The sequence below is a fragment of the Lacerta agilis genome, chromosome 3 (assembly GCF_009819535.1).
Source record: "Lacerta agilis isolate rLacAgi1 chromosome 3, rLacAgi1.pri, whole genome shotgun sequence".
In the NCBI taxonomy this organism is placed as follows: domain Eukaryota; kingdom Metazoa; phylum Chordata; class Lepidosauria; order Squamata; family Lacertidae; genus Lacerta; species Lacerta agilis.
Genome location: NC_046314.1, coordinates 112,318,303 through 112,345,001, shown reverse-complemented (window position 1 = coordinate 112,345,001; position 26,699 = coordinate 112,318,303). Strand labels below are relative to the sequence as shown.

Genomic DNA, 26,699 nt, shown 5'->3' with positions numbered 1-26,699 from the left:
ATCATCACTGAGGTGGTAAAAAAATGGAATGGGGGTTGCATTCACTTCCACTTGTGCTGCAAATTGTCAGCTCTGCAAATTGTCTGTCGCTTGCAGCCCAGGAAGGCTTTGTGTCGAGCCCAAGTTACGTGCCTCTCGGCACAAAGGCAGACTTTGCCAGAGGAAGCAGTGCAAACACAATTAAAAAACAAAAATTATCCAAAAGCTTTTGAAATAATAAAAAAGCTAAAGTCTAAAATGTCTTGCATGAGACTTTCACAACCCCGGCAGATTATTTTGTCCACAGGTACGATCAACTGATTATTTGCAGAAGGGCTAACTGGCTGGATTCAAGAAAAGCAGTCTTACAGCTGCTTCCAGTACTGGCTGGTCCGAGGGATGCCAGCGACTATCTCGGATTCGATTCCACAGTGGTCCTCCCCGCGGAGAATTCTGAAATAGCCTAGGAGGAACGGAGAGGAATGCCTTAGTGAAGTGTCTCCCAAGCATGAGAGTTCTTAGCTAGGCAAAGAGGAGCAAACTTTTAAACCCTGGAGCGTTTTTGTGCAAGAGAGATGGGACGCAGAAGCTGTGCCATTTAACAACTCGTGCCTGCTGTGATTTGCACAAGTCAAGAAGCAGCTCGTTGTCTGGGTCTTCTGCCAGATACTCTCATTGACTTATGCAAATCGCTACAGGCATTAGGCATTAAAAAAAAAACAAAAAAACCCAAGCTACTCTTTGCAATCGAACTGAGTGTCGGATGCTTTCACTACAGGTAGGCAGCCGTGTTGGTCTGCCATAGTCGAAACAAAACAAAAAAATTATTTCCAGTAGCACCTTAGGGACCAACTAAGTTTGTTCTTGGTATGAGCTTTCGTGTGCATGCACACTTCTTCACATACACTTTAACAGGAGGAGGAGGAGGAGGAGGAGGAGGAGAAGGAGAAGGAGAAGGAGAAGAAGGATGAGGAGTTTGGATTTGATATCCCGCTTTTCACTACCCGAAGGAGTCTCAAAGCGGCTAACATTCTCCTTTCCCTTCCTCCCCCACAACAAACACTCTGTGAGGTGAGTGGGGCTGAGAGACTTCAGAGAAGTGGGACTAGCCCAAGGTCACCCAGCAGCTGCATGTGGAGGAGCGGGGAAGCGAACCCGGTTCACCAGATTATGAGTCCACCGCTCTTAACCACTACACCACACTGGTGTCACCAGACCGTTATATATGGTGAGAGGGTGGGGATGGGTATTACTCAGAAGGGTGGTGGGAATGGGTGATTGGCTGATGGGTGTGGAAAAGCTGTTGATGACTGTAAACGATTGCAATTAGTCCTAAAGGAAAAAGGAAGGGGTGAGAAGGTTAAAAATAGCTACCGTATATCATGTATGAGATAAGAAGCAAATGTCTCTATTCAGACCAGGTCTCTCCATGGTTTTAAGTTTGGTATTAAGTTGCAATTCAGCAACTTCTCTTTCCAGTCCTGGGAGATTGAAGTGTTCTCCTACTGGTTTCTCTGTCTTGTGATTCATGAGTTTACAAAGATATGAAAGACCCCTTTTCTCCTGCAAAACACAGCCCAGCCACACAGCAAGTTATCACCTGAGCAAGCCAGGGCCCTCCCAAGCAGCCCACCTTACCATTGTCACCCCAGTCTGTGTTCCAGGAGTTTGCAGCCAGCCAGTAGGGGGTGCCATTGTCGACGCCCCAGCCGAGGATTCGAATCGCGTGGCCCCCAACTTCCTCTCCAGAGACGTGTTGATAGACGCCTGCAATGGAACAAAAGTGATGGAAGAAAGTGACTGTAAAGGTAAAGGGACCCCTGACCATTAGGTCCAGTCGCAGACGACTCTGGGGTTGCCGCGCTCATCTTGCTTTATGGGCTGAGGGAGCCGGCGTACAGCTTCCGGGTCATGTGGCCAGCATGACTAAGCCGCTTCTGGCGAACCAGAGCAGCACACGGAAACACAGTTTACCTTCCCACTGGAGCGGTACCTATTTATCTACTTGCACTTTGACATGCTTTCGAACTGCTAGGTTGGCAGGAGCCAGGACCGAGCAACGGGAGCTCATTCCGTCACGGGGATTCGAACCGCCGACCTTCTGATCGGCAAGCCCTAAGCCCTGTGGTTTAGACCACAGCGCCACCCGCGTCCCATCTAAACTGCGACTGTAACTACATCTAAAAACCAAAATGAGTGAGGGGCGTGGGATGGAGCAACTGCAATGTCAGAGACATTTACCAGATGTTGCTGATGTTGGCATCGTCTCGAAAGACAATGGAGCGCGCCTCCAGGGGTGAAGTGAAACCTCTGCGTTAGCAGCACCCAAGTGACCTCCCTGGGGTGCAAGCCTGGGCAGTGTGTATGGAGGTCCTGGGCCACCCAGACAACAAGACCCCCCCCTCCGGCCTCACTGATAGGGTTCAAAGGAAAGGAAAACAATACATTTGGCACCAGTTCGGTTCCAGGAGTTTCCAGGAGGAGGTGTGCCAGGCACCATCCACCTTAAGGACTCTACTCCATATTTGTGGAGGGTTTACTGTATTTTTCGCTCCATAAGACACACTTTTTTCCTCCTGAAAATTAAGGGGAAATATCTGTGCGTCTTATGGAGCGAATGGTGGTCCCTGGGGCTGAATTGCCCAGGGGCCAAAAGAGGATCATGCTTTTTATTTTACAAAGAGAAAAGGGGATGTTGAAAGGACCCCGCTCAGCAGCTGATCAGCAAGAGATCGGGAGAGAGATAAGAGTCCCGGCTCCCTTTCAGCCCCGCCCTCCTTTGTTGAATGGGCTGCAGAGGGAGCTTGTTTGTTTCCCCAGCGACATGTGACTGGCTGATTAGATTATCTGTCTGGAAACTGTAGAAATCGCTCCCTTTCCTTTAGAAGCTGCAGAAATGTGAGTTGAACCCCATAAAAAATGGGGCTTTTCCTCTTTGCTTTTTCCCCTTTGGAAAAGGAGCTTTGTTTTTCTCCCTTTGCAAAAACCCAGGGCTTTTCCATTTGCAAAAAAGCTACAAAACTTTTAGCTGATCCTCAGAAAAACAGGGCTTAGAAAAACAGGGCTTTGCAAAAAAGCTGCAAAACTTTTAGCTGATCCTCAGAAAAACCAGGGCTTTTCCCTTTGCAAAGAAAGCTGCATAACGTTTAGCTGATCCTCAAAAAAACCCAGGGCTTTTAGAGGAGGAAAACTTGAAAAATATTTTTTTTTCTTATTATAATTATAATAAGAAAGTAATTATATAATTATAATGTATTATAATTTACATTATAATAATAATGTAACATAATAGCAAAATTGGAAGCAATTTTCTACGGAGCAGTGTTCATAAGAACATAGATACATTGAGCTCATGGATTACTGGGATACATTTCCATACAGGTTTTTTTTGTCTCTTTCTTTTGCAGTTATATGCTGAAGAAGACGTACACGAAAGTGTTAATACCAGATCACTGTCCGTTGTCTTACTGTTATTATGTACAACATAGAAAATATACACCTTTTTTATTGGCCGTCGTGGTGCTTGTTTTTGGTTTCTGTAAGAGTTACAGAAATGAATAAAAGCCAATAGTCTTACCCGACTTGTACATTAGGAAGTCTGAGTAAACGACGAAAGCTGCTTCCACCGGCCCGTTCTTGTAAATTTCAGCCTTTATCATATCCTCGTTGGGAGGCACACCGTAGGAAGTCACACCTGCGGAGATAAGAGGAGGCAACCTCCAAATCAGCAAAAAATTCAGAGCATTTTTCTTCATTTAAAAAGAAACAGATCTGTAGAGTTCCCACCTTCCCTCCGCTTGACCCTAGGTGCCCAGCTGGGATTCGAGTCCCAGTAGCTGTGGTTTCCTGAGGAGGCATGCTCAAAACTTGTTTAAATCATAGGGACTAGAAACACACTTTGAAGAACAGGACAGGATGCCAAGACTATAACCTCCCCTGCCTGTCAGTCCTAGCCAGCGTAGCCATTGATGCCAGGGATGATGAAGTCACACCGCTGGTGTACGAACTGCCTTTAGGAATAGCTGCTCACAATGCAGAATTGCATCTTCAAAGGGGACATATCTTAAGCACTGGATTAAATGCAAAGTCTTAAGACTGCAGGCTTTCTCATAATTAAAAACCTGTCCACATTAATCAGACTGCTTTTCTACGGCTGCTGTTTCAAACAGGCTGCCTTGGGTGTCTGTACTGGATTCCAAAACGAGACACAAAGTTTAATTCTAGTCCTGAGCATGCAATGTAAACAGCCTTTTAAAGATTCCATCAGGCTGTGCCAAAGGGAGAGAAAGGCTGCTTTGTTGCCTCTGCTGAAACACAAGCACTTTTAATTTGCTCTTCCTTTAATTCGTTCTATTCCAGCAGGTCATTACAAGAACTCTTATTAACCACGAACTAGTGGTAACTGACCTTGGTGTTCCTTCCTCTACCCTCCCCGTCCCTTTTTCCTTCTGTGCCGTGTCTTTTATATTTTAAACCTAGGGACAAAGAACTGCATCATTACTGCTGGTCTTTGCCAAGAAGCAATGCTGTTACCGTAGTGCTTGTCCTCCTTGTAGGATGGAGAGTAGCCGTCTTCGCATTTTTTTGTGCACTCTGGGGTTTTGCCCGTTTCCCCGGTGCAGGGGGGTCGGGTTCCATTGGTGTGGTGCTCGCAAGGAGGGATAGAGTACGGCCTGCAGCCTGTTGGGCAGTAGAAAAAAAATACAAAAATCAAATTCCATCCGGGGGGTCATAGGGCCAGAAACCCTGCAGCTGGGACACCAACATACCCTCCAGTCAGAAATAAAACATGCACATCTGCAGAATTTTGTTCTCGTTCCACAATTCAGGCCCCAATGTGACTTTTTTTTGCAGGAAACGGCAGAACAGAACTATTTGCTTTTAAGACACACATATTCCCTGCCTTCCTGAATTATTAGTTTTTAAGTTAAGGTAAAGGTAAAGGGACCCCTGACCATTAGGTCCAGTCGTGTCCGACTCTGGGGTTGCAGCGCTCATCTCGCTTTACTGGCCGAGGGAGCCGGCGTACAGCTTCTGGGTCATGTGGCCAGCATGGCTAAGCCGCTTCTGGCAAACCAGAGCAGCGCACGGAAACGCCGTTTACGTTCCCGCTGGAGTGGTACCTATTTATCTACTTGGCACTTGATGTGCTTTCGAACTGCTAGGTGGGCAGGAGCAGGGACCGAGCAACGGGAGCTCACCCCGTCGCGGGGATTCGAACCGCCAACCTTCTGATCAGCAAGCCCTAGGCCCTGTGGTTTAACCCACAGCGCCACCCGCGTCGCACTAGTTTTTAAGTAGCCAATTGCAAATTAAAAGGGAAATGAAACCATGGCCATTTCCACCCTATACATTTAAATCACTCTTATACCGCCGTTAACAGTCATAGAGAATACTGGGAACTGTAGTTCATCATGGGCGCTGGGAAGCGCAGCGCTGTAAATTGAGCAACCTTGGGATTCAGCAGCCTTATTGCTGTGTCAAACTGCGTCTATGTAGCCAAGTGTTGCTAATGCAGGCTGATAGTTCTCTTCCCGGTCCTACCCGAGATGCCATTGGGTATTAAACCTGGCTACCTCCGCCAGCAAAGCAGAGAGCGACAGCAAGCCGTCCACAAGCCGCAGTTCCAGGGATTCTCCATGACTTGTCAAAGTGTTAATCGTGGTGCTTTAAATGTACCGTGCAGGTGTAACCTTAGAGCTAGCAAATCTGCGACAAGTACAGAGAACACAGGCCATCGACAGAACAGTTCAATCGCCTTCAAGCAAGGGAAGCGATTCAGTGGAACAGTTTTCACACAAGGCTGTATACAGGAACTTAAGAGCCATGGATGTCTCCAAAATCCATCCAGAACGGGAACGTTTTAGCAGCTCAGCAGAAAGCCACAAGGGGGCAGATGTTTCTAGTTTATTGTTGACTTTTATCTTCTGAATGTTTCTTAAAGGATTCTTTCTGCCAATAATACGATATAATTCATTCTCTTTGTCAACAGCTCTGAGTTGTTGTTGTTGTTTTTTATTATTACAAGCAAGCCATATATAAATTTAAATAAATAAGTGTAATCTTCCAAAAACATCCTTCACAATCTCTTCCACATACAAAACTCTCTGAAGCATCTCCACCAACACACCCCGGCACTGGGAATTCTAAGCCAACCATCTACTGCAAATTGAACTTCTGCTCCACCGTAAACTCCCTGGCAGCATTAAACCCAGTTTACTGCCTCCAGAGGAGAGAGGCAGCGTGCCTCTGATTCACAAGTGGGCATTTTTTTGTGTGTGTGTATGCTGTGGGTTAAACCACAGAGCCTAGGGCTTGCTGATCAGAAGGTCGGCAGTTCAAATCCCTGCGACGGGGCGAGCTCCCGTCGCTCGGTCCCAGCTCCTGCCAACCTAGCAGTTTGAAAGCACGTCAAAGTGCAAGTAGATATATAGGTACTGCTCCGGCGGGAAGGCAAACGGCATTTCTGTGCACTGCTCTGGTTTGCCAGAAGCGGCTTAGTCGTCATGCCGGCCACATGACCCGGAAGCAGTACGCTGGCTCCCTCGGCCAGTAACGCGAGATGAGCGCCGCAACCCCAGAGTCGGCCACGACTGGACCTAACGGTCAGGGGTCCCTTATGCCCACATAGGTGTAGGACAAAGATAAAACCACTTGGTGGGGTGGAGGGCTGGCAAGGGGGAGCCAATATGCAGCGCGAGCAAAACCCACTTGTTCCTGTTTTGCTACGGGAGACCAACTCACCCACGTGGGAGTCGTAAAGCCCGCCAGACACCAGGCCTTTCTCCGTCCAATATCTCCAGGCGGCTGAAGGATAGCCTCCGTTGCACCTGCAAGGAAGCAACTGTTTATGCAATGCTATCGCGAAGATCCGTGGGGGAAATGAAGGCAGGGGTGGTTTTAACTGGAGGCCTGCAAGAAGTTTTGCAGAACAAGCCAACGTGGGTGGACCTACATCCTTTCAAAGGACGGCACGGCCAGGTTGGTGGATAACAAGAGTCTTTTGCAGCAGCCATTGATTGAGTTCCCATCCCATGTAAGCATTTCATTCCTCCGTTCCTGATGTGCGAGTGTTATATCACATGTCTGCGATTACTTTCTAGGCTTGGGAAGCCTGAGAACGGAAGCTAGCCTTATCTCTTCCACTCTGTTGCGTTTTTGTACTTTTTACTTTCTGTTCTCTCTCGGAGCTGAAGTGAGAGGATGCCATGATCACTTTGTCCTGTATATAAATAAAGGTAAATGGACCCCTGACCATTAGGTCCAGTCGCGGACGACTCTGGGATGGCGGCGCTCATCTCGCTTTACTGGCCGAGGGAGCCGGCATACAGCTTCTGGGTCATGTGGCCAGCATGGCTAAGCCGCTTCTGGTGAAACCAGAGCAGTGCACGGAAACGCCATTTACCTTCCCGCCGGAGCAGTACCTATTTATCTACTTGCACTTTGATGTGCTTTCGAACTGCTAGGTGGGCAGGAGCAGGGACCAAGCAACGGGAGCTCACCCCGTCGCAGGGATTGGAACCGCCGACATTCTGATCGGCAAAAGCCCTAGGCTCTGTGGTTTAACCCACAGCGCCACCCGCGTCCCTGTCCTGTAAATATTGCTTTAATAAAAGCTCAGAATGAGCGCACCGGTCTCCACTTGGTTTCTACTAATCTCTGCTGAGTGTGTGCACACATAGGCATCTATGTGTCGCTGGAGCGCCCCAGAACTGATGATCTGTGGACATCCCAGAGCCGTGCAACACCAGGAAGATGCCCGGAGAGCTTTGTCTCATCCCGGGGGTTGCGTGGGCCCCCAGAGGCGTATTCTGACATCTCACGCCCAGAGACACTTAATGTAAAGTTAATTATCGTTTTCCCCATGCTTAAATTGTTTGACGTACAGTGGATCAGGGGTACTATGAGCTAACGTTGGGCACGTTTACAGCCGTACGTTGGAAGTCAAATGGAACCCGTTCCGGTAGTCCGTTAGACTTCCAAAACGTTCAAAAACCAATTGGAAGCTGCGGAGGACGTTCAGCTTCCAAAATCAGTTCACAAACCGGAACACTCACTTCCGGGTTTGCGACGTTCGGGAGCCAAAACTTTCCAAGAACGAAGCTGTTCGAAAAGCAAGGTACAGCTTTATTCCCAAATGGGGCATCTTCTGAAACAGAGGAAGGGCTTGGGGTTGCTATTCTGGAAAGTCGGGAAGTAGAGGGAGCTCGGGGGTGGCTATTCTGAAAGGTGAAGACACGGGAAAAGAACTTACCCCATTCCACATTCAAAGCCGCAGCAAGAGAGCAGGTCTTCGGCAGAGATCTCCACATTCACTTTGGTGTTGGTGTGGATGCAAACCCGGTCTGAAATGGCCTCTACGGCACCAAACGCCTGGAGAGAATGCAATCGAGAGAGAGAGAGAGAGAGAGAGAGAGAGCCAAACCATAATTAAAACGAGTGCAATTGCATCCGTCCTCCACTACCATTAGCTTGCTTTCCCCCCCTCCCTTTCTCACTGGAAATTCCTCGGGGCAGAGACTTGATTTAAATTTGCATATGTACATACTTTGGTAATCAAACACTGGAAACCCGGAAGTAACTGTTCGGTTTTTGAATGATTTTCGGAAGCAGAATGTCCGGTGCGGCAGTTGGCTATTGTTTCCGGGGCACTTGCACCAATCACAAGCTGTGCCTTGGTTTTCGAACATTTCAGAAGTCAGAAAGACTTCCGGAACGCATTAAGTATGGCACTTTTGTTTTTGCTATTTATTTTGCGTTTTTGTTTTTGAGGCTTTTTCGGTTAATTTGTTTTTGTGACTGTGTGGAACCCAATTCAGCTACTGATTGATTGTGTGACTACGGAAATGGATAAAAGTGCCCCATCCAAACAATGACTATCATCAGTGCAGGAAAGATTTTTTTTTAACGCATCTACAATACTGTCTTATTTATTTTATATTACAGTACATTGATTATTGCTTTCATTTTACGGATCAATGATCCTGTTAGATTGTAAAATCCATGTTAAATTGCTGTTTTAGGGGTCGTTTTTAAAAGTCTGGAATGGATTACCGTATTTTTCGCTCCATAGGGTGCACCTCGTTTTTAGAGGAGGAAACAAGAAAAAAAAAATATTTTTCTGGTTTTCCTCCTCTAAAAGCCCTGTTATTTTGCAAAGGGAAAAGTCCTGGTTTTCTAGAGGATCAACTAAAAGTTTTGCAGCTTTTTTGCAAAGGGAAAAACCCTGGTTTTTTTTTGAGGATCAGCTAAAGGTTTTGCAGCCTTTTTTTTGCAAAGGGGGAAAAGGAAAAAGGAAAAGCCCTGTTTTTATGGGGTTCAACTCACATTTCTGCAGCTTCTAAAGGAAAGGGAACCTTTTCTACTGTTCCCAGACAGATAATCTAATCAGCCAGTCACATGTCGCTAGGGAAACAAACAACCTCCCTCCGCAGCACATTCAACAAAGGAGGGCAGGGCTGAAAGGGAGCCGGGACTCTTATCTCTCTCCCGATCTCATGAAAACGGGGCTTTTCCTCTTTCCTTTTCCCCCTTTGCAAAAAAAGCTGCAAAATTTTGAGCTGATCCTAAAAAAAACAGGGCTTTTCCCTTTGCAAAAAAAGCTGCAAAACCTTTAGCTGATCCTCAAAGAAACAGGGCTTTTAGAGGAGGAAAACCAGAAAAATATTTTTTTTTCTTGTTTCCTCCTCTAAAAACGAGGTGCACCCTATGGTCCAGTGCGCCCTATGGAGCGAAAAATACAGTAACTGTATTAAAAGGCTTTCCAAAAATATAAAAAATATACCGGTAAATGGTACAACAGCACAGTGATCATATTGTGCCACACACAAGACCAGCCCTCTCCATGCTTCCCTATCGATTCATGTGCGAACCTTTGTCTGAAAACATATCCGTTCATTGCTATGAAATTTGCTTCCACAAAGCCTTTTAAAAGAATGTAAAAGCAGTTTCCAGAAACTGGTATTCAGAAGTGTTGCTGCCTCCAAAATTAGAGGTACCATATTTTTCGGACCATAAGATGCACTGGATCATAAGGCGCACCTATTTTTTAAAGGGGGGAAACCAGGAAAAATATTTTTTCTGGTTTTCCTCCTCTAAGAGGCTGGGAGGGGGGCGCTGGAGGGGGAGCAGAGGAGGCAGGCTACCGGGCTTCCCGTGCCTCCCCTGGTTGTGCCAAAACTGGTGAAAGTGGGGCGGAGAAATGGGAAGCCCGGTAGCACCGCACACCCCTTCAGAGCGGCTCATCCCCGCTTGCTTTAAAGGGAGCTAGGGAGAAGGGGCGAACCGGAGAGTTCTCCCCTCGTCCCCAGCTCCCTTTAAAGCAAGCGGGGATGAGCCGCTAGTGCCATGCACAGCGTCTCCGCTGCCACCCTCGCCTCTCGCCGCATTCAGAGAGGGTCGGCGGTGGGCAGAGGAGATGCTGCTCCTTCCTCGCTGCTGCTTCCTGCTCACAAAAGCCTGCTTTTGGGAGCGGGGGAGGAGGAACGAAGAGCAGGCTTTGGGGATCAGCGTGGGGTGGTGGAGAAAGCAGCAGCATCCCCGCCGCTTTCTCCACCACCCCGCACCCCGCCACCGATCCCAAATAGTGAGCACCGAGGAGGAGGAAGTTCTGGATCCACTGCGCAGCCTCTGTTTGCAAAAACAAGCCTGTTTCTGCGAACGGAGGTGCGGGGAAGATCCAGCAACATCTCCGCTGCCACCTCCCGCCGAACGCGGTGGGGGGGTTGGGGGGAGGCAGCGGGAAGCGAAGCCTTCGCTCCATAAGACACACCAACATTTTCCCTTCCTTTTTAGCAGGGGAAAAGTGTGTCCTATGAAGTGAAAAGTACAGTAAAACATGGCCAAAGAAAGAAGGAAGGATGGATGGATGGATGGATGGATGGACGGACGGAAGGATGTCAGTAGCAGGTGTGGAACCCCCCCCTCCAATTCTTTTTTTTTCTTCATGAAAATTTATTGAAATTTTCTATTAAACAAAATACACAAAATACATACACCAAACAAACAACACCAAATAGACACAAACAAAAACAATAAATCATCATCTTAATCTTCTTTACAATCTTAATCCCCCCCTCCAATTCAAACCCTGGCAAATTCTGTCTTACCCAGCAGGAACCACAAGATCCCTGGTCTCTGATCTCACCGATGGTCGGACACTTTGGCCACTGCTGCCGCGAGTCGAAGCTGTCAGGCAAGACCAGGTCGTCGGAAAATCCAATCCTATTTGCATTTCAGAATTGGGAGTGCGGAGAGAGGAGCGACAGATTAACGTTCTGGGCATTCCTTATTTTCCCGGATCAAGACGTGAAGCAGGATGATGCCCCACACCAAGTCCAGCCAAGATTTTAAACAATGCCCTCTTGAAAAGGGAATAGGGGGCAAACGGAATACGCAGCAGCAATGGGGAAACTAGAATGAACCATGGGAGCAGGGGGAAAGGAAGCTGGCGATTACTGTATAAGTTTTGTATTTGAGGAAAAAAATTGTAAATGGAAAAAGTATAGATAAAAATTGGGGAGGGGGAAGAATACGATAATCAATGCCCCTTTGCATATGGAATCTGCCTTTAGAACAGGGACGCTAGTCCTCATGAATAAATGAAAGAGTGTGTGTATGTGTGTGTGTGAGAGAGAGAGTGAGAGAGAGAGAGAGAGAGATTTCATTCAAGAACTCATTTGAAACTCTCAACCCTTTATCAGGCAGACCCATTCTCTGTATTGATTTCAACCCTTCTTCATTTCAGCAAGCTTACGCTGGCTTGCGATTCTATCATGCATTCTGTCCGTGTTAATTTTTTAAAACTTTTTATGAAGGTAAAGGTAGGTTGTTGTTATTGTTTATTAAATTTATATGCCCGTACTTCATCACAAAATGTCAGGGTGGTTCACAGAATAAAATTAGTTTTAATTAGCTAGTTGATGAAGGACCCTTTTGTGAGAGGCAGGGAAGGTAAGATCTGCCAGGGTGGGATGGAGGAGAGAGCTGGGAGGGGCCACCTTTCTCTGTATGGGACAGATTAAGATTTACCTGTTAAAGAGGACTTTGTATATATCTCTCTCTATTTAGGTTAGCGTGTGGTTTTTATTGTTTCTTTAAAACATTTCAGAATAACATTGTATAACATTGTGTATCTGAAGAAGTGTGCATGCACACGAAAGCTCATACCAAGAACAAACTTAGTTGGTCTCTAAGGTGCTACTGGAATGATTTTTTTTTTTGATTTTTTTTTTGTTTCAATTTTCCAATGTTATTTATATTTCAATAAAAATGTGGACTTGCATGCTTGCTGTTTCTAAAAGATTATTTTAAGATTTATTTGCACACTGCGTAGATGTTTTCTACCGAGTAAGAGAGTAGTATAAAAATTATGTCAATAAAAATAAGTAAGAAACCCCCCAGACTGGTGACAAGACTCAGAACTCAGAACATGAAGTCGCTGAGATAAACTGCTGCTTCATAGGTCAGCAAAAAGTTTTCCATTAGATTATCAGCTGCCACCGATATAAACCTGTCTTGGAAGTCTCTCCCACGCCAAGTACCCAGTAATCCAAAAAGCCCAGAAAACATGCAGCCTGGGAATATAGGACACCACCATAGACCCAATATTCTGTGGGTTCAGCCTGGATGGCAAATAAGATCCAGACTCCAATTGTCAGTCAAACAACTTGTTTATTTAGGCGTTGCAGGGCCAGCGAGTTTCAGAAAATGGCAAAGCTCTGTCAGCGGTTCCAGGGTATTGAATCTCAATATTTCCCCAACACAACAAACCAAACCATTGGTCTATCTAGCTCAGGGGTAGGCAACCTAAGGCCCATGGGCTGGATGCGGCCCAATTGCCTTCTCAATCCGGCCCACGGACGGTCCAGGAATCAGCATGTTTTTACACGAGTAGAATGTGTCCTTTTATTTAAAATGCATCTCTGGGTTATTTGTGGGGCATAGGAATTTGTTCAACCCCCCCCCCCAAATATAGTCCGGCCCACCACATGGTCTGAGGGACGGTGGACCGGCCCACGGCTGAAAAAGGTTGCTGACCCCTGATCTAGCTCAGTGCTGTCTACACTGGCTGGCAGCAGCTCTGCAGGGTCCTGAGACAAAGCATCAATTATGGGATGGCAGGGGTTGAAACTGGAATCTTTTGCATGCAAAGCGTGGCCACGTCCCTCCGGCAGCGATTTAAGAAGACGGGAAGGGTCAGGAACAGCAAGAACCTCAAAGGGATATTATTGCATCTATTAAATCCATTTCACATTTTGACAACATGGAATCCGTATTTCGTTCCACTTAATATCTGAAGCATCGTCCTCATTAAAAAGCAGGCTAGTCCTGTCATGCGTCTGGAAACTGAATGGAGAAGTCCAGAGTTACAGGAAACTCGTGCAGCCTTAAGCATCCAAGGATAAGGAACAGAAGACTCACCTTTCTGGTAGTTTGGGGCCATGCAGGAATGTGCCACACAGCTTTTTCACATAGCTCAGGTCCACATTGTGGAAGTTGTGCCCAGCCTTTAAGGAAAGACAGAAGCATGATTGTACAGCGGTACCTTGGTTCTCGAACGGCTTAGTTGTCAAGCAACTTCACATTTTCTTACAAAGGAATAACAACAAGTAATAATAATAAAAAAACCTTTTATTTATATCCCACCCTCCCCCGCCAAAGTCGGGCTCAGGGTGGCTAACATCAGATACATAACATTGGTATAAAATCAAACAATAATTAAATTGCCTCCTAAAAACATCTGAAAATCAAATTAAAGTCTAATTAGATGGCTTTCCACAGGGTTAGGGTTGGGAACAGTAAGCGTTCTCTGAACTGAAATTTCAGCCTTCATGACATAGGAAAACAGCCAAGTGAACAGCTATTTTGGTGGTGGAGGGTCAAGATATTAACTGATATGCATGAAATTTCATATATAGCTATATAATCCCTAGTATAATAAGATAAGACCTTTGGAGCAGGCATTTTCAAAAAAAAAAAAAATGTTCCTTGGTAATTTGTCACCCCCTCCATTATGGAACCCGGGGCGGACCACCACCACCCCTTGCCACACCCCTGCTTGGAAGACATCTCAAAGCTACAGGTTTTGGTTGGGGGGACTGAGGGAAGAGGAGGAAGCGAACAGGCAGCTTCCTGGACCGGTTGCAAGGAAGAAGGCAGCAAAGGTACATGGAAGACAGGTAATAGTTTGGTGAGGCAATGTGTGTCACCCACCCCAATGGACCGGCCTTCACCGGTTGAGAGGCAAAAAAGGAGAAAAAGCTCAGGAATGGGACACCTGCCTTGCTGTGACCCCAGTAGGCCGATTAACACCTCCTTCTCCTGCCAGTGTCACCCGCCATCCCAACTGGCCAGCCAAAAGTTGGTACTTACCTGCCAGGTAGTGTTCAACTTATTGATGTAGTTGACCATGTCGTGAGAGAGCGGGGGGAAGATGGGGACATTGCGAGCACCCGTAAGGACCACCAGGAGACACAGAGATACCACGGACCGCCACATTTTGGAGACTGGAAACCTGAGAGGGGTGGGGGGGAAAGAATGGAAGCTAATTCAAGTTGCATGACAACTATAAGAGAAATTCATTGGGAGCAGTGTTCAGAATAAGCCAGGTGCACTAGTGACCAAGCGAAGATGCCAGAGAGTAAATGTGTTAACAAGTGGATAAACTTGTGGATCAACTAGGGCCAGGGCTTTCTCAGTATTGGCCCCGACTTGGTGGAACAGTCTATCACAAGAGACCAGGGCCCTGCGGGATTTGGCATCTTTCCGCAGGGCCTGCAAGACGGAGCTGTTCCACCTGGCCTTTGGGTTGGTTTCTGTTTGATACTTATGCTTCATTCTTTTATTGGTGGGCTATTTGAAAACGAGACTGCAGTTTAAATTTTAAATTTGTATTTTAATCTGTATTTTAAATTGATTGTTTCTATGTTTTTGCTGTGATTTTAATTAGTGTTAGCCGCCCTGAGCCCGGTTTTTGGCTGGGAAGGGCGGGGTATAAATAAATTATTATTATTATTATTATTATTATTATTATTATTAGTATTATTATTATTGCAAAATGCAGAGAAGGAAGTCTTGAGGTTTAAAGAACCCCAAAAGAAGGTTTGTAAAATAGTAGGATTTTTTAATTAGAAGTATAAATGTTAGATGGGTGACTTTCGTGTGCATGCACACTTCTTCAGATATTATTTTGGAGAAATTATTTACATATAAGAATTCAGAGCTATCTTGCCCCCCAAATGGCAACTAGACATTTCTAACTTATATGTCTGAGTTTCTAACACTGGTAGGGAAGGGCCCTTTAAGTTTAGCCACCCTCCGCCAGAAAGCAGTATGGCCCAAACGGATTTCAAGCCTCGGTGATAACTAGACTGACATCACCCCCAAAATGGTGTTTGGTTTTTTGACCAGTCAGCTGTCCTCTGAATCAGGTTAGGATTCTATCAAGTGCACCGAGTGATCAGTCAGCGCAGAATCTCCTTGCGCACAGGATCTTGCTTGTCTGGTGTAAGGGAGAGGAGGTGATGGTGTTTGCAGGGCTTTCTTGGGGCAGACAGACTCTTATCTAAAGACAGGCAAACACATTTTGCAACTCAGATCAGCTGATGCATCTTGGGTTTTGCATGATCTCAGAACCCAAGTCGCACGCAGGAAAACAGGCCGCCACTTTTTGCTGAATTGCACCTAGAGCAAGACAGACACACACCAGCCTGGTTATGAAACATGTTTTTAAAAGTTTCAACACTAAATGGAACATGTAAAGCTCTTCCCCACTGCTTTTAAGGAAGTGGGACTAGCGAGTGAAATATTAAAATTAAAAGGGGAAGAGTTCTGGAAAGTTCAGTGGGGAAGTTCCACTGCAACCCCCTAAATCGTTCTGCTTACTACTGAATTTTACAAGAATAGAATAAAATTGTTGGGCGAGGGGAGAGTATAAAAAAGTTAAAAACAACTATTCAAAACATTCCAAAAATCAGCAAAATCACCAATAAACTAAAAGCAGATTAAAACACATGCCAACGTTCTACATATTTTAGGATGGGTTTGCCTAAACAAAATATGCTTTTGTCAACAGGCAGGGAGTTCCAAAGTGTTACAGGTGTTGCCACACTGTAAGATGGGTGGGGTGGGACCCAGATGTCTTGCTGGTTCCCTGGCCATGCCAGGGAAAACCCAAATTATGCACACATTCAGTCTGCGTAGTTTACAGCAGTGTTTTTCAACCTTTTTTGGGCAAAGGCACACTTGTTTCATGAAAAAAATCATGAGGCACACCACCATTAGAAAATGTTAAAAAAGAGAAGAGATATTTAAAGTTTTGTTATTAACAGCAGTTATAGTGAAAGAAGATATTTGTGATGATTTATATTTGAGAACAATGTGTTAAGAGCTAGAATTTTGTGTGGAATTAACATGAAACTACAATATGATTGATTTTTGTTGGAACTAGATCTATTTTTAGTACATGAAGTTATTAAAATAATATTTGGTTTTAGAACCGAAGGTGAAAGGCAGGGGAAGTCTGTGCCAAGATTCGACCAAGATTTTTTTTATGATACAAGAAGAATTATTGGTGTATATGTATTTGTTTATTTTCAGTTAGGTGATGGGTTAATGTTGGTGTTTTACTTGTTTGTTGTAAAATCAATAAATTCTTGATAAAAAAAAGAAAATGTTAAAAAATTTAACTCTGTGCCTATATTGACTATATATAAAGTAATTCTCTTGAATTTTTCAATTTTTCCCACGGCACACCAGGCAACATCTCGCGGCACACTAGTGTGCCGCGGAACAGTGGTTGAAAAACACTGGTTTACAGACCAAAGTCAACTTTCCTTGCCACTCGGTTTGTACTATAGCTCAGTCGGTTAGAACATGGTGCTGATAACGCCAAGGTTGCAGGTTCGATCCCCGTATGGGACATATTCCTGCATTGCAGGGGGTTGGACTAGATGATCCACAGGGTCCCTCTACAGTTCCATGATCCTATTTGACCCTTCTTTTTAAGCGCCTGTCTGCTCCTAAACAGATCTTCAAGTGTTCTGCCAAACTCAGAAACTTGCCACAAGACAGTTTTAAAGACCGTTACCGTACTCTGTGGGGAATGTCGTAAGAAATTACAGTTATATATATATGTGTTGTGTGTGTGTGTGTGTGTGTGTGTGTGTGTGTGTGTAATAAATGTTTGTAAGTGCTCCAAGCAAACAAACAAGGCCACATGTCTGAGGCAGACAGGCCTCTCACACCATTTTGACTCTCAAAACTGACCAAATGTTTACCAAATGGGTCTCTGCAAGGAAGGAGGGGTGAGGGGTTTAATTGTCCCCAGGAATTAAAGAAGATTACCATCTCAAAGGCATGGGCAGGCTACTGAGAAAAGGCAATCAGATAACTGCCTTTTTTCTGTGATGTATGTGTGAGGTTTCTGGGGGTGGGCTAGACTCCAGGAGGGATTTTGAAATGTCTTTATAAGAGCATGCCTCCATTGTTCTGGGTCTTTTCCCCTGAAAATCACCGCTGTTGCAACAGCTTCAATAAAGATGAAGCTTACTAGCTGCTTTGCTTCTCAATCTTCTCTGGCTGGCCTCTGTTTTTTTACTCCTACCAATGGAGAACCTGCAATGGACTTTGCAAGGGCTCTGGTGTACCCCATAAGGGAATAAGGGCAGATTTTTTTCTTATTACAGGAGACTGGGAGGTTTATCACGGTACCAGCTATATATTCTTGTTGAGGTTGATGGACTTCCATTTCATGCGGCTCAATGTGGTGCCTTCCATAGTTCCAGTTACAGGAACCAAGAATATATATGGGTCTGGTGACTTCTGTTTCAGTGTATCTGAAGAAGTGTGCATGCACACAAAAGCTCATTCCAAGAACAAACTTTGTTGGTCTCTAAAGTGCTACTGGAAGGAATTTATTTTTTAATTTGTTATAAGCTCTTCTTGTATGTATCTGGGAGAGGGGGGAAGACACCCACAATGAAAAATCTCTTCAGAACCACAAATCTGGGCTGTGACACCCAGATTTCTGGCTCTCTTTCCAGCTCTGCTTGCTTTTCAAAGAGCTGGGGCCTTTTGTGTCTGTGTTTGTTGTGTGTTTAGAAGGATTTATGTTTATTTTTACTGGGGCTGGGAGGGGGGAGAGGCCTGTGTAAACGGGTTCCCGCTGCCTCCTCCCTGCAAGATCAACTGCAATCTTAAATACAGTCCAAAGTCTGCTTGTTCCCGTTGTCTCTGGCAAAGTCACGAGTTGGTTGTGACTTGTTTTAACCTGGGAGGAGGTTGGAAGAAGCAATCCTTAGCCCATCTTCTTAATTCTTGGATCCTTTGTTTGAGGCTTGCACACCTTATCTTGAGGATTGTGTTCCTCCTTTTAACTATTGCCTACATGCAACTTTTTAAAAGGACGCTCAGCTCCGATTGCATTTTTTAAAAAAAATAAAAGGGCACTGGCAGATGGTGCTTTTTGTTTTGGTGTCATTTCTCAGGAATCTCTCAACCACTTCTGCGTCCATAAAAGTCCCACTTCAAGTACATGTGTCTCAGGAACCCTGACTTTTAGCCTCCCTTAAAAGTCTTGGAGATGCATTGACAGGTTTGGGTGAGGATAATCTTAAAGCTCATGCTCAACGTTATGACTTTCCTCCACCCGAAAGTACTGTGTATGTACCAAGCCATTTGTCCATCTAGCTCAGGCATCCTCAAACTCGGCCCTCCAGATGTTTTGGGACTACAACTCCCATCATCCCTCGCTAACAGGACCAGTGGTGATGGGAATTGTAGTCGCAAAATATCTGGAGGGCCGAGTTTGTGTTAGCTAACGTCCCGCCTGGGGCAAGTTGTGAGACTGACCCCCCAGGCAGGGACGAGTGCACTCCTGGCTACTCCTCGAGTCCAGTGGCACATTGATATGCGATTGTTCCCCAGTGTGAAGAACAACAGATAAGATGCAGAGTTTGTCTCTGCTTGCCAGCTCAGTAAGTCAGAGCTGTGCATAATGCATCCAGCATCTCTCTCTCTCTTGAGCCAGAATAGAAAGTGAAAGTAAAGATATACAGTAACATCACATGGTTGAGAAAGCAGACAAGATGGAAAATCCTGTTGGTGTGAGAGACCCAGGGTTGAAAGACAATTTATATCCGATTTCTGGGGTGAGAGCCTAGAAATGAAGGGAAAACGATTTTTGAAATTGCAATTTGAAGATGACTGGAACTTTGAAATGGAGATGCTGGAAGGTGATGCTTTGTGTTCCCTGGAGTTCTCTGCAAGGACGTCTATGGACTGCGTTCTGACCTTTGGCTATAAAGAAGAAGAGGACATTCTGGACAATGATGTTGGAGGGAGGTGGAGAGATGTCTGGTGGGTGATCCCGAGATGGCGAAGGAAAATGGTTAGAAGGGGGATAGGGTGAAAATATTTAAAATATAATTAGGACGGCTCATCATGGTACCCTGAAGTCAGTGTGTTAAGAATTTATGATTTTGAACTAGTGAAGAGATATGTGAATTGATTTATTAGCAGCAGTTTAAGTAAAATAAGATGTAAGATTTGATTTAAGAAGTAATATGTTGTATTATGAAGTAAAAATAAATATTAAGAAGTTATATTTTGGATATTTTGATGGTGATAGATTTAAATTTTAGAGATGAGAAGTTATTAAAGTAAATTAGAATTGGAAGCAAAGGAGAGAAAACGGGGGAAGTCTCCCAAGTAGATTTGAAACAAGATTTTTTTAATTAGTAAAAGGAATGTTGGTATTCCAGTTTAGGTTTGTATCTTTGTTTATTCTGTTTTAATTGTTGTATCTGTTGATGTTGTATTTGTTTTACTGTATTGTTTTTTGTCTTTGTGGAAAACCAATAAAATCTTTGTAAAAAAAAAAAGAGAGAGAAAGCAGACAAAACAGCTGTCTTTCTCATGGGAAAGACAAGTCATAGCAGCCTCGCTGCTGCTTTTGCAGCTCGGTCTGTACAAATACCCTAACCGTTTGGGGATGCCTGATCTAGCTTAATACGGTCTACACTGATTGGCAGCAAGCAGCTCTTGAGGATTTCGGGCAGGGGAGCAAGCCCAACCCAATCAATCAATCAGTCTTTATTATGGTCATAGACCAGCATAAGTAGGGTGAGGTACATTCATTTTAAACCTGTAAAACGTTTTGGAAAGCTAAAATTATTAAAAGAGAAGGTATATAAAAGACTATAAGAATCTACAGGTGAAACTCGAAAAATTAGAATATTGTGGAAAAGTCCATTTATGTAAGCAATTGTTTTCATTAGCTACTGGAGTTTAATATATGAGACAGACTCATGACATGCAAAGCGAGATATGTCAAGCCTTTGTTTGTTATAATTGTGATGATTATGGCGCACAGCTGATGAAAACCCCAAAGGTGAAATTGTGAATTTGGGGTTCTCAGCGGCTGTACACCATAATCATCACAATTATAGCAAATAAAGGCTTGACATATCTCGCTTTGCATGTCATGAGTCTATCTCATATATTAGTTTCACCTTTTAAGTTGAATTACTGAAAGAAATGAACCTTTCCACAATATTCTAATTTTTAAAGTTTCACCTGTATATCACAGAAGGGGTGTAAATCTGGGTGTGTTGTTTCTCCCCGTCTGCCAGGTTACCTGATTGGATTACCTGGGCACCCTGGCCACTCTTTTGTTACTCAACTCCTGAATCCAAGCCACAGGCTCACACCCTATTCATATCTTAAATGTGCTCTTAAAACAGGATTTGTGAAAGAGACAATGGGGAGATTTCCCATTTCCTTCGACCTTGCAGAGAAATGTTTGAGGTCATTTTGGGAGAGGGAAAATGGTATCAGGACTTTTCTGCGGGTTTCAGACATGTGGTTTACATATTTGTATGTATTTGCTTGGTTTATGAACATCTATATTATGTATACACATAAGACCAGGATGGATAAAAATAAATGATTTTTTTAAAAAACATAAAAAATCGGATTTTTTATTTAAATTGATTTTTTTAAAATAAAATGCTTTTTGAGTTAAATATTACCATCCAAAGGTTATTCAATCATGAAATAAAGATTAGTTTTTTAATTATGTAGAATAAGGCTGTATATGTTTAATTTTTTTGGTAAATAAATTCCATTAATCCATTCACAATGTCAGTTATGCTCTTCCAGAGGTTTTTGTAAGATTATTGGGCAGTTTCTCTGCCTACAAGATATTATCACAGATGCTTGGTTTACTTTTGCAGTTCTCAAAACTGAATTTGACTCAGCAAGAGATCACATGCCTCTTCTTCACAGCAAAAATGTTATAACATGGAACAGAGTTGAGAAAAAGACCTTAAGCCTATTGTTCTACAAACTTATGAATACAGAATCAACCCCTTCAGTGCTAAGTTTCAAGAAGTTCAGTGAATAGAATAGAAACAATATTTTTCTGATTGTTTGGAGTGCAATGGATCTAATAAATCTATTTAAATTGTTATTATTAAGTTAATGATTATTTTTCTCCTTCCTAAGTACAACAGAAAAGTTGTCCAAATATGAATGATTAACCTATTAAACTGGGGATAAAAGAAACTAATATGAAAAGTTGTTATTCTAAAAATCTTCCATCTACTTGCATATTAAAGTTATACCAGCAAGAATCAGTCTTTATGTAGAAAACTGTGATTTAAATCAAGCCTTACTGACTAGTGATTTAAATCGTGATTTAAATCAGTTTGATTTAAATCAAATCCACCCTGTATAAGACCTTAAAATTCTTAACAAAATAGAAAATTCTTTCCAGTAGCACCTTAGAGACCAACTGAGTTTGTTCTTGGTATGAGCTTTCGTGTATCTGAAGAAGTGTGCATGCACACGAAAGCTCATACCAAGAACAAACTCAGCTGGTCTCTAAGGTGCTACTGGAAAGAATTTTCTATTTTGTTTCGACTATGGCAGACCAACACGGCTACCCACCTGTAACTTAAAATTCTTATAACAGTGGCCAGGGATGATGAAAGCTGGGGAGCCCAGCAACACCAGGGTGTTCTATAAGAATCGCAGAGTTGGAAGCGACCCCCAGGGGTCATCTAGTCCAACCCCCTGCAATCTCACAGCCCAATGTCTAGGCCTACAGAGCATGGGTGCAATAACACAGGCCCGGGGGCCAAATGCAGAAGAAGAAGAAGAGTTTGGATTTGATATCCCGCTTTTCACTACCCGAAGGAGTCTCAAAGCGGCTAACATTCTCCTTTCCCTTCCTCCCCCACAACAAACACTCTGTGAGGTGTGTGGGGCTGAGAGACTTCAGAGAAGTGTGACTAGCCCAAGGTCACCCAGCAGCTGCAAGTGGAGGAGAGGAGACGCGAACCTGGTTCACCAGATTACGAGTCTATCGCTCTTAACCACTACACCACACTGCAGCACACCAGGTCCCTCTATTTGGCCCTCAAAACCCTCTGCAGGCCATGCCTGTTTTCCAGCCTCCTTGAGTGAGGCTGCCTAACTGGGAAGTGTCACTGCAAGTCCGACGGAGCCTTTGCTTGCCGAGATGGGAGCCGAAATGCAGCGGAAAATAGCCCAACTGCAAGCAAATCCCATTCGCCGCTCAGCCAACTGACGCCAGCTCTGCCCCTTCCCCACCAAGAAATGCAGCTGCTGCTCCAGGAAACCCAAAATGTCAGCTCAAACCACAAGAGCCATCCAAAAAAAGATCTGGTCCGTGTCTGAGCTGATGAAGCTGCAGAGAGTGGAACAGAGAAGTGAGAGTTGAGTGGGTGGAAACCTCTGGGCCTCAGGCTAGGAGAACTTCCACAGATCAGCAAGGTGTTCTTTTTCGCCCCCAGGCCCTAGGCTGCCTTTCATCCCATTTCTCCTTCCTCCCGCTAAAGGAGTTGCCAGGCCATCAGTGGAACGCCATACCTGCTCAGCCAGCAGAGCCTGATACTCTTATTATCAGGGTCGCGGGTTCGAGTCCCACGTTTGGCAAAGGATTCCAGCACGGCAGGGGGTTGGACTGGATGGCCCCCGTGGTCCCTTCCCACTCTAAAATTCTATGATCTGCAACCGACTTGCCAAAGGGCCCAATTTAAAGGAGATGCACCCATGTAGGAGCATAGGACGTTGCCATCTACCAAGTCAGACACCATTGGCCCATCGACCTTAGTATTGCCTTCACTGACTGGCAGCAGCTCTTCAGGGATTGAACCCGAGACCTTCTGCATGCAAGTGTTGTACCACTGAGCCCTTCCCATTGTCTCCCTATCACTGGGTACAGTTTCTGTTTAATAATAATAATAATAATAATAATAATAATAATAATAATAATAATAATAATTTATTTCCACCCTGCCCATCTGGCTGGGTTTCCCAGCCACTCTGGGCGGCTCCCAATAGAATATTAAAAATGTGATAAAACATCAAACATTAAAAACTTCCCAAAACAGGGCTGCCTTCAGATGTCTTCTATAAGTCAGATAGTTGTTTATTTCCTTGACATCTGATGGGAGGGCGTTCCACAGGGTGGGTGCCACCACCAAGAAGGCCCTCCCTGGAACCTCACTTCTCACAGTAAGGGAAATGTCAGAAGGCCCTCGGAGCTGGACCTCAGTGTCTGGGCTGAATGATGGGGGTGCAGGTGCTCCTTCAGGTATACCGGGCCTAGGCCATTTAGGGCTTTAAAGGTCAGCACCAAAACTTCAAATTGTGCCCGGAAACGTACTGGGAGCCAATGTAGGTCTTTCAAGACCGGCTTCCAGTCACTAGTCTCGCTGCCGCATTCTGGATTAGCTGCAGTTTCCGGGTCACCTTCAAAGGTAGCCCCAAATAGAGCACATTGCAGTAGTCCAACCGGGATATAACCAGAGCATGCACCACTCTGGCAAGACAGTCTGCGGGCAGGGAGGGTCTCAGCCTGCGTAACAGATGGAGCTGGTAGACAGCTGCCCTGGACACAGAATTGACCTGCGCCTCCATGGACAGCTGTTTAGGGGTGGCATGCAAAATACTAGTTAAATACAGATCAGGTCAGCCCTTTTCTTTTTCTTCCACCATGGACACCTCCCACCAGACTCCCCCCAATCTTTTTTTTTGCAAATAACCACACCCGCCCCCCTCCCCAACAGGCTAGACACAAGCTCACAGTTCATGGAAATTACATAAGTTTGTTTGCTTGGCTTGGGGCCACATCGGTTGCCTTTTCAAATCTCTTTGCCGCCAAGGGAAGCCAGACCACGAAAACCTCTACATGCGAAGAGAGGAAGCTTCCTAATATAAAGTCCGGCTGCAAAGTCCACCTAGCTCAGGATTAGTTACACCTGTGGTTCCCAAACATTTCCAGGAGATTGCCATCTTGGTTCCACAAACCCATCTCCAGAATATTCTATAAACAGAACAGCGGTTTGCACAACCCGCTAAGGAAGAAAGGGCAGAATAAAATTCAAAGCAGTAGCAATTAACTGCACACTTCTTCAAAATCCACTTAGAACTACTGATTAATTAGAGTTTGAAGGGTTCCCCAGGGGTCATCTAGCCCAACCCCCTTCCGACACCACAATTCTATGATTCTATTACTGTACTTCCCTTGAGAGGGACACTGTACTTCTGTTGCTGCAGCCTAGAACTGCATTACCTTTTTGCTGCTGTTTCATGTGAAGCTTGCCTGTCTACTAAGACCCTTAGGTCAGATACGTTGATTACAATTGTAAGACTAAGATTAGAGGTAAGAAAGTAGATTTTAAAATGTTACAAAGTTACTAAAGAAGATTAGAAATGAATGCAAAAGACAGGATGTGAGGAAGTCCCAGGTTTAGGATTATAAAGATGATAAGGATGAGTAAATAACTGTTTGTTTGTGTGTATTTTGTGTTGTTTTTGTAGTGTATGTATTTGTATTTTGTGTATTTTTATTGTTAAAATCCAATAAATTCTTATTAAAAAATAACTTAATAACTCATTCTCAAATTGCCCCCCTTAAAAATCAAATTGCCCCTCCTAGATCGCTTTCACACGGTTCGCGCTACTTAAAGAAATTAAAAACAAAACCAGAACTGCCCTGGATAAAGGGCAATTGGATCATCTGACTAAAGCTGCAAGCTTAAATAAGCTTATCAACACTCAAATGCTACTGAGGCTTCCTTATAAGTTGTTTTGTTTTTTTTAGCAGGGCTTGAGTTTCAGAATCAGATATATAAGAAGCCCCACCCTTGGAGAAGATCTTCCTCCTCCTGCCTGCCGTCTTTCCTCTCTCGCACACAGAAAACAACGCCAAAGGTTCAATTCCCATCTTCCCTCCAGCCCAAACATGCATCATGAGACTAGATTAGCAATTTATTTTCAACCATTGGTGTGTGTTTTATATGCAGGCAGTGCCCCTAAGGTCAGGCCACAAAACCTGTTATAGGTCCCAGAATGTGCAATATGTTCAGAGTAATGGGAATTGGGGGGAAGATATTGGATTTTCAACTTCCATCAGCCAGCATGCTCAATGGTCAGGGATGGTGGCAGCTTTAGTTCAGCAAAATCTGGCAGGCCACAGTTTGTCCCAGCTCTGGTTTAGAGGATGACATTATTACCAGCTTCAATATTATGAACATACCTTTAGCAAAACCATTATTGAGCAGTGAAGGATTGGTGTGGCCCCACTTTTCAAAACAGTCCCCCCCAAAGTATTTGATTTATACTTTTCTCCAAGGACTTCCAGGTGGGTTATACAGTTCTGCCCCTCCCTATTTTATACTCACAACAACCCTGTGAAGTCTTATTATTGTTATTAATTAAAATTGCATACTGCCCTAATACCCGCAAGTCTCAAGAAAGAAAAGTAGGTTAGATTGGCTAGCCCAAAGCCACACCCAGTAGCCTTCATGGCTGAGCAGGGGATTTGAACTCTGCTCTTGCGGATCCTAGCCAGAAACTCTAACCACTACACCCCTACGACCTTTGGAATATATTTGCACATACTGTATATGCGGAAAACCTGCCGGAGCATAGCAACTGGGGGTGGGAGGAAAACAAAACCTGTTTGTATACCAGAGTAGGAAGATTTTGCATACTGGTGAGCCCAGGACACCAGAGCGTGTGCAGAGGGCCCTCCAGAGAGAGACACCCAGCGACTTTCCACCCCCAGATACCTTGAAGTCTATTCCTCTTCCCACCCCCCACCAAAAAACCCCAACCGCTTCATCCGTTTCCTTTAGGGAAGGAAGGAAGCAAATCAGATTCGCCAAACTCTTTTGCAAACCTGCTGTAACTGTTGCAAAACAAAACAAGAGGCCGGATTTACAGAGTCTAAAGGTCATCTTTAGCTACTCTTAAAAAAACAACAACAAACCAACAAAGCGGGGTTTTGAGTCTGGGCGCGCCCGGGGCCACGATCCACGCACACTCTTTACCGGCGAGTAAGCGGGGAACATGGGGCTTATCCCCGCGGCACTTGCTGAAAATTTGGGAAAGGAATATTTTGGCAAAAGGAGAGAGAGAGAGAGAGAGAGAGAAGGGTCCCACGCCTTGCGCAATTGTTGCAAACCCTTTCCATCCTGGCCACTTCCTCCTCCTCCTCCCGCACCCTAATAAGACACCCTCAGCAGCAAAAGTGGCCAGGATCGGGGCCACGCCTAGCCCTAAGGAAGGAGTAAGGCGTTGCTCTTACCTGAGATGTGAAGTGGATCTGAGCCAAGCCGAGCGAGCCGGAGTTCAAGTCCCCCCCGTATTTAAGCGAGGCTGCCGGTTGGGTCGGCTCGGTGGCG

At 44.7% G+C, this 26,699-nt stretch overlaps 1 protein-coding gene across 1 annotated transcript; it reads right to left on the bottom strand.

The window, feature by feature from the left end:
* Positions 1 to 279: 279 nt before the first annotated feature.
* On the bottom strand, positions 280 to 26,699 carry CTSB (cathepsin B). Its single transcript, XM_033145148.1, has 10 exons — positions 26,603 to 26,699; positions 14,353 to 14,494; positions 13,402 to 13,487; positions 11,088 to 11,202; positions 8,234 to 8,352; positions 6,724 to 6,809; positions 4,513 to 4,659; positions 3,557 to 3,673; positions 1,618 to 1,746; positions 280 to 442 (listed from the first exon to the last, which is right to left on the bottom strand). The coding sequence occupies exons 2-10, from the start codon at positions 14,476 to 14,478 to the stop codon at positions 345 to 347; spliced, it is 1,023 nt and encodes a 340-aa protein (XP_033001039.1). The 5' UTR covers positions 14,479 to 14,494; positions 26,603 to 26,699; the 3' UTR covers positions 280 to 344.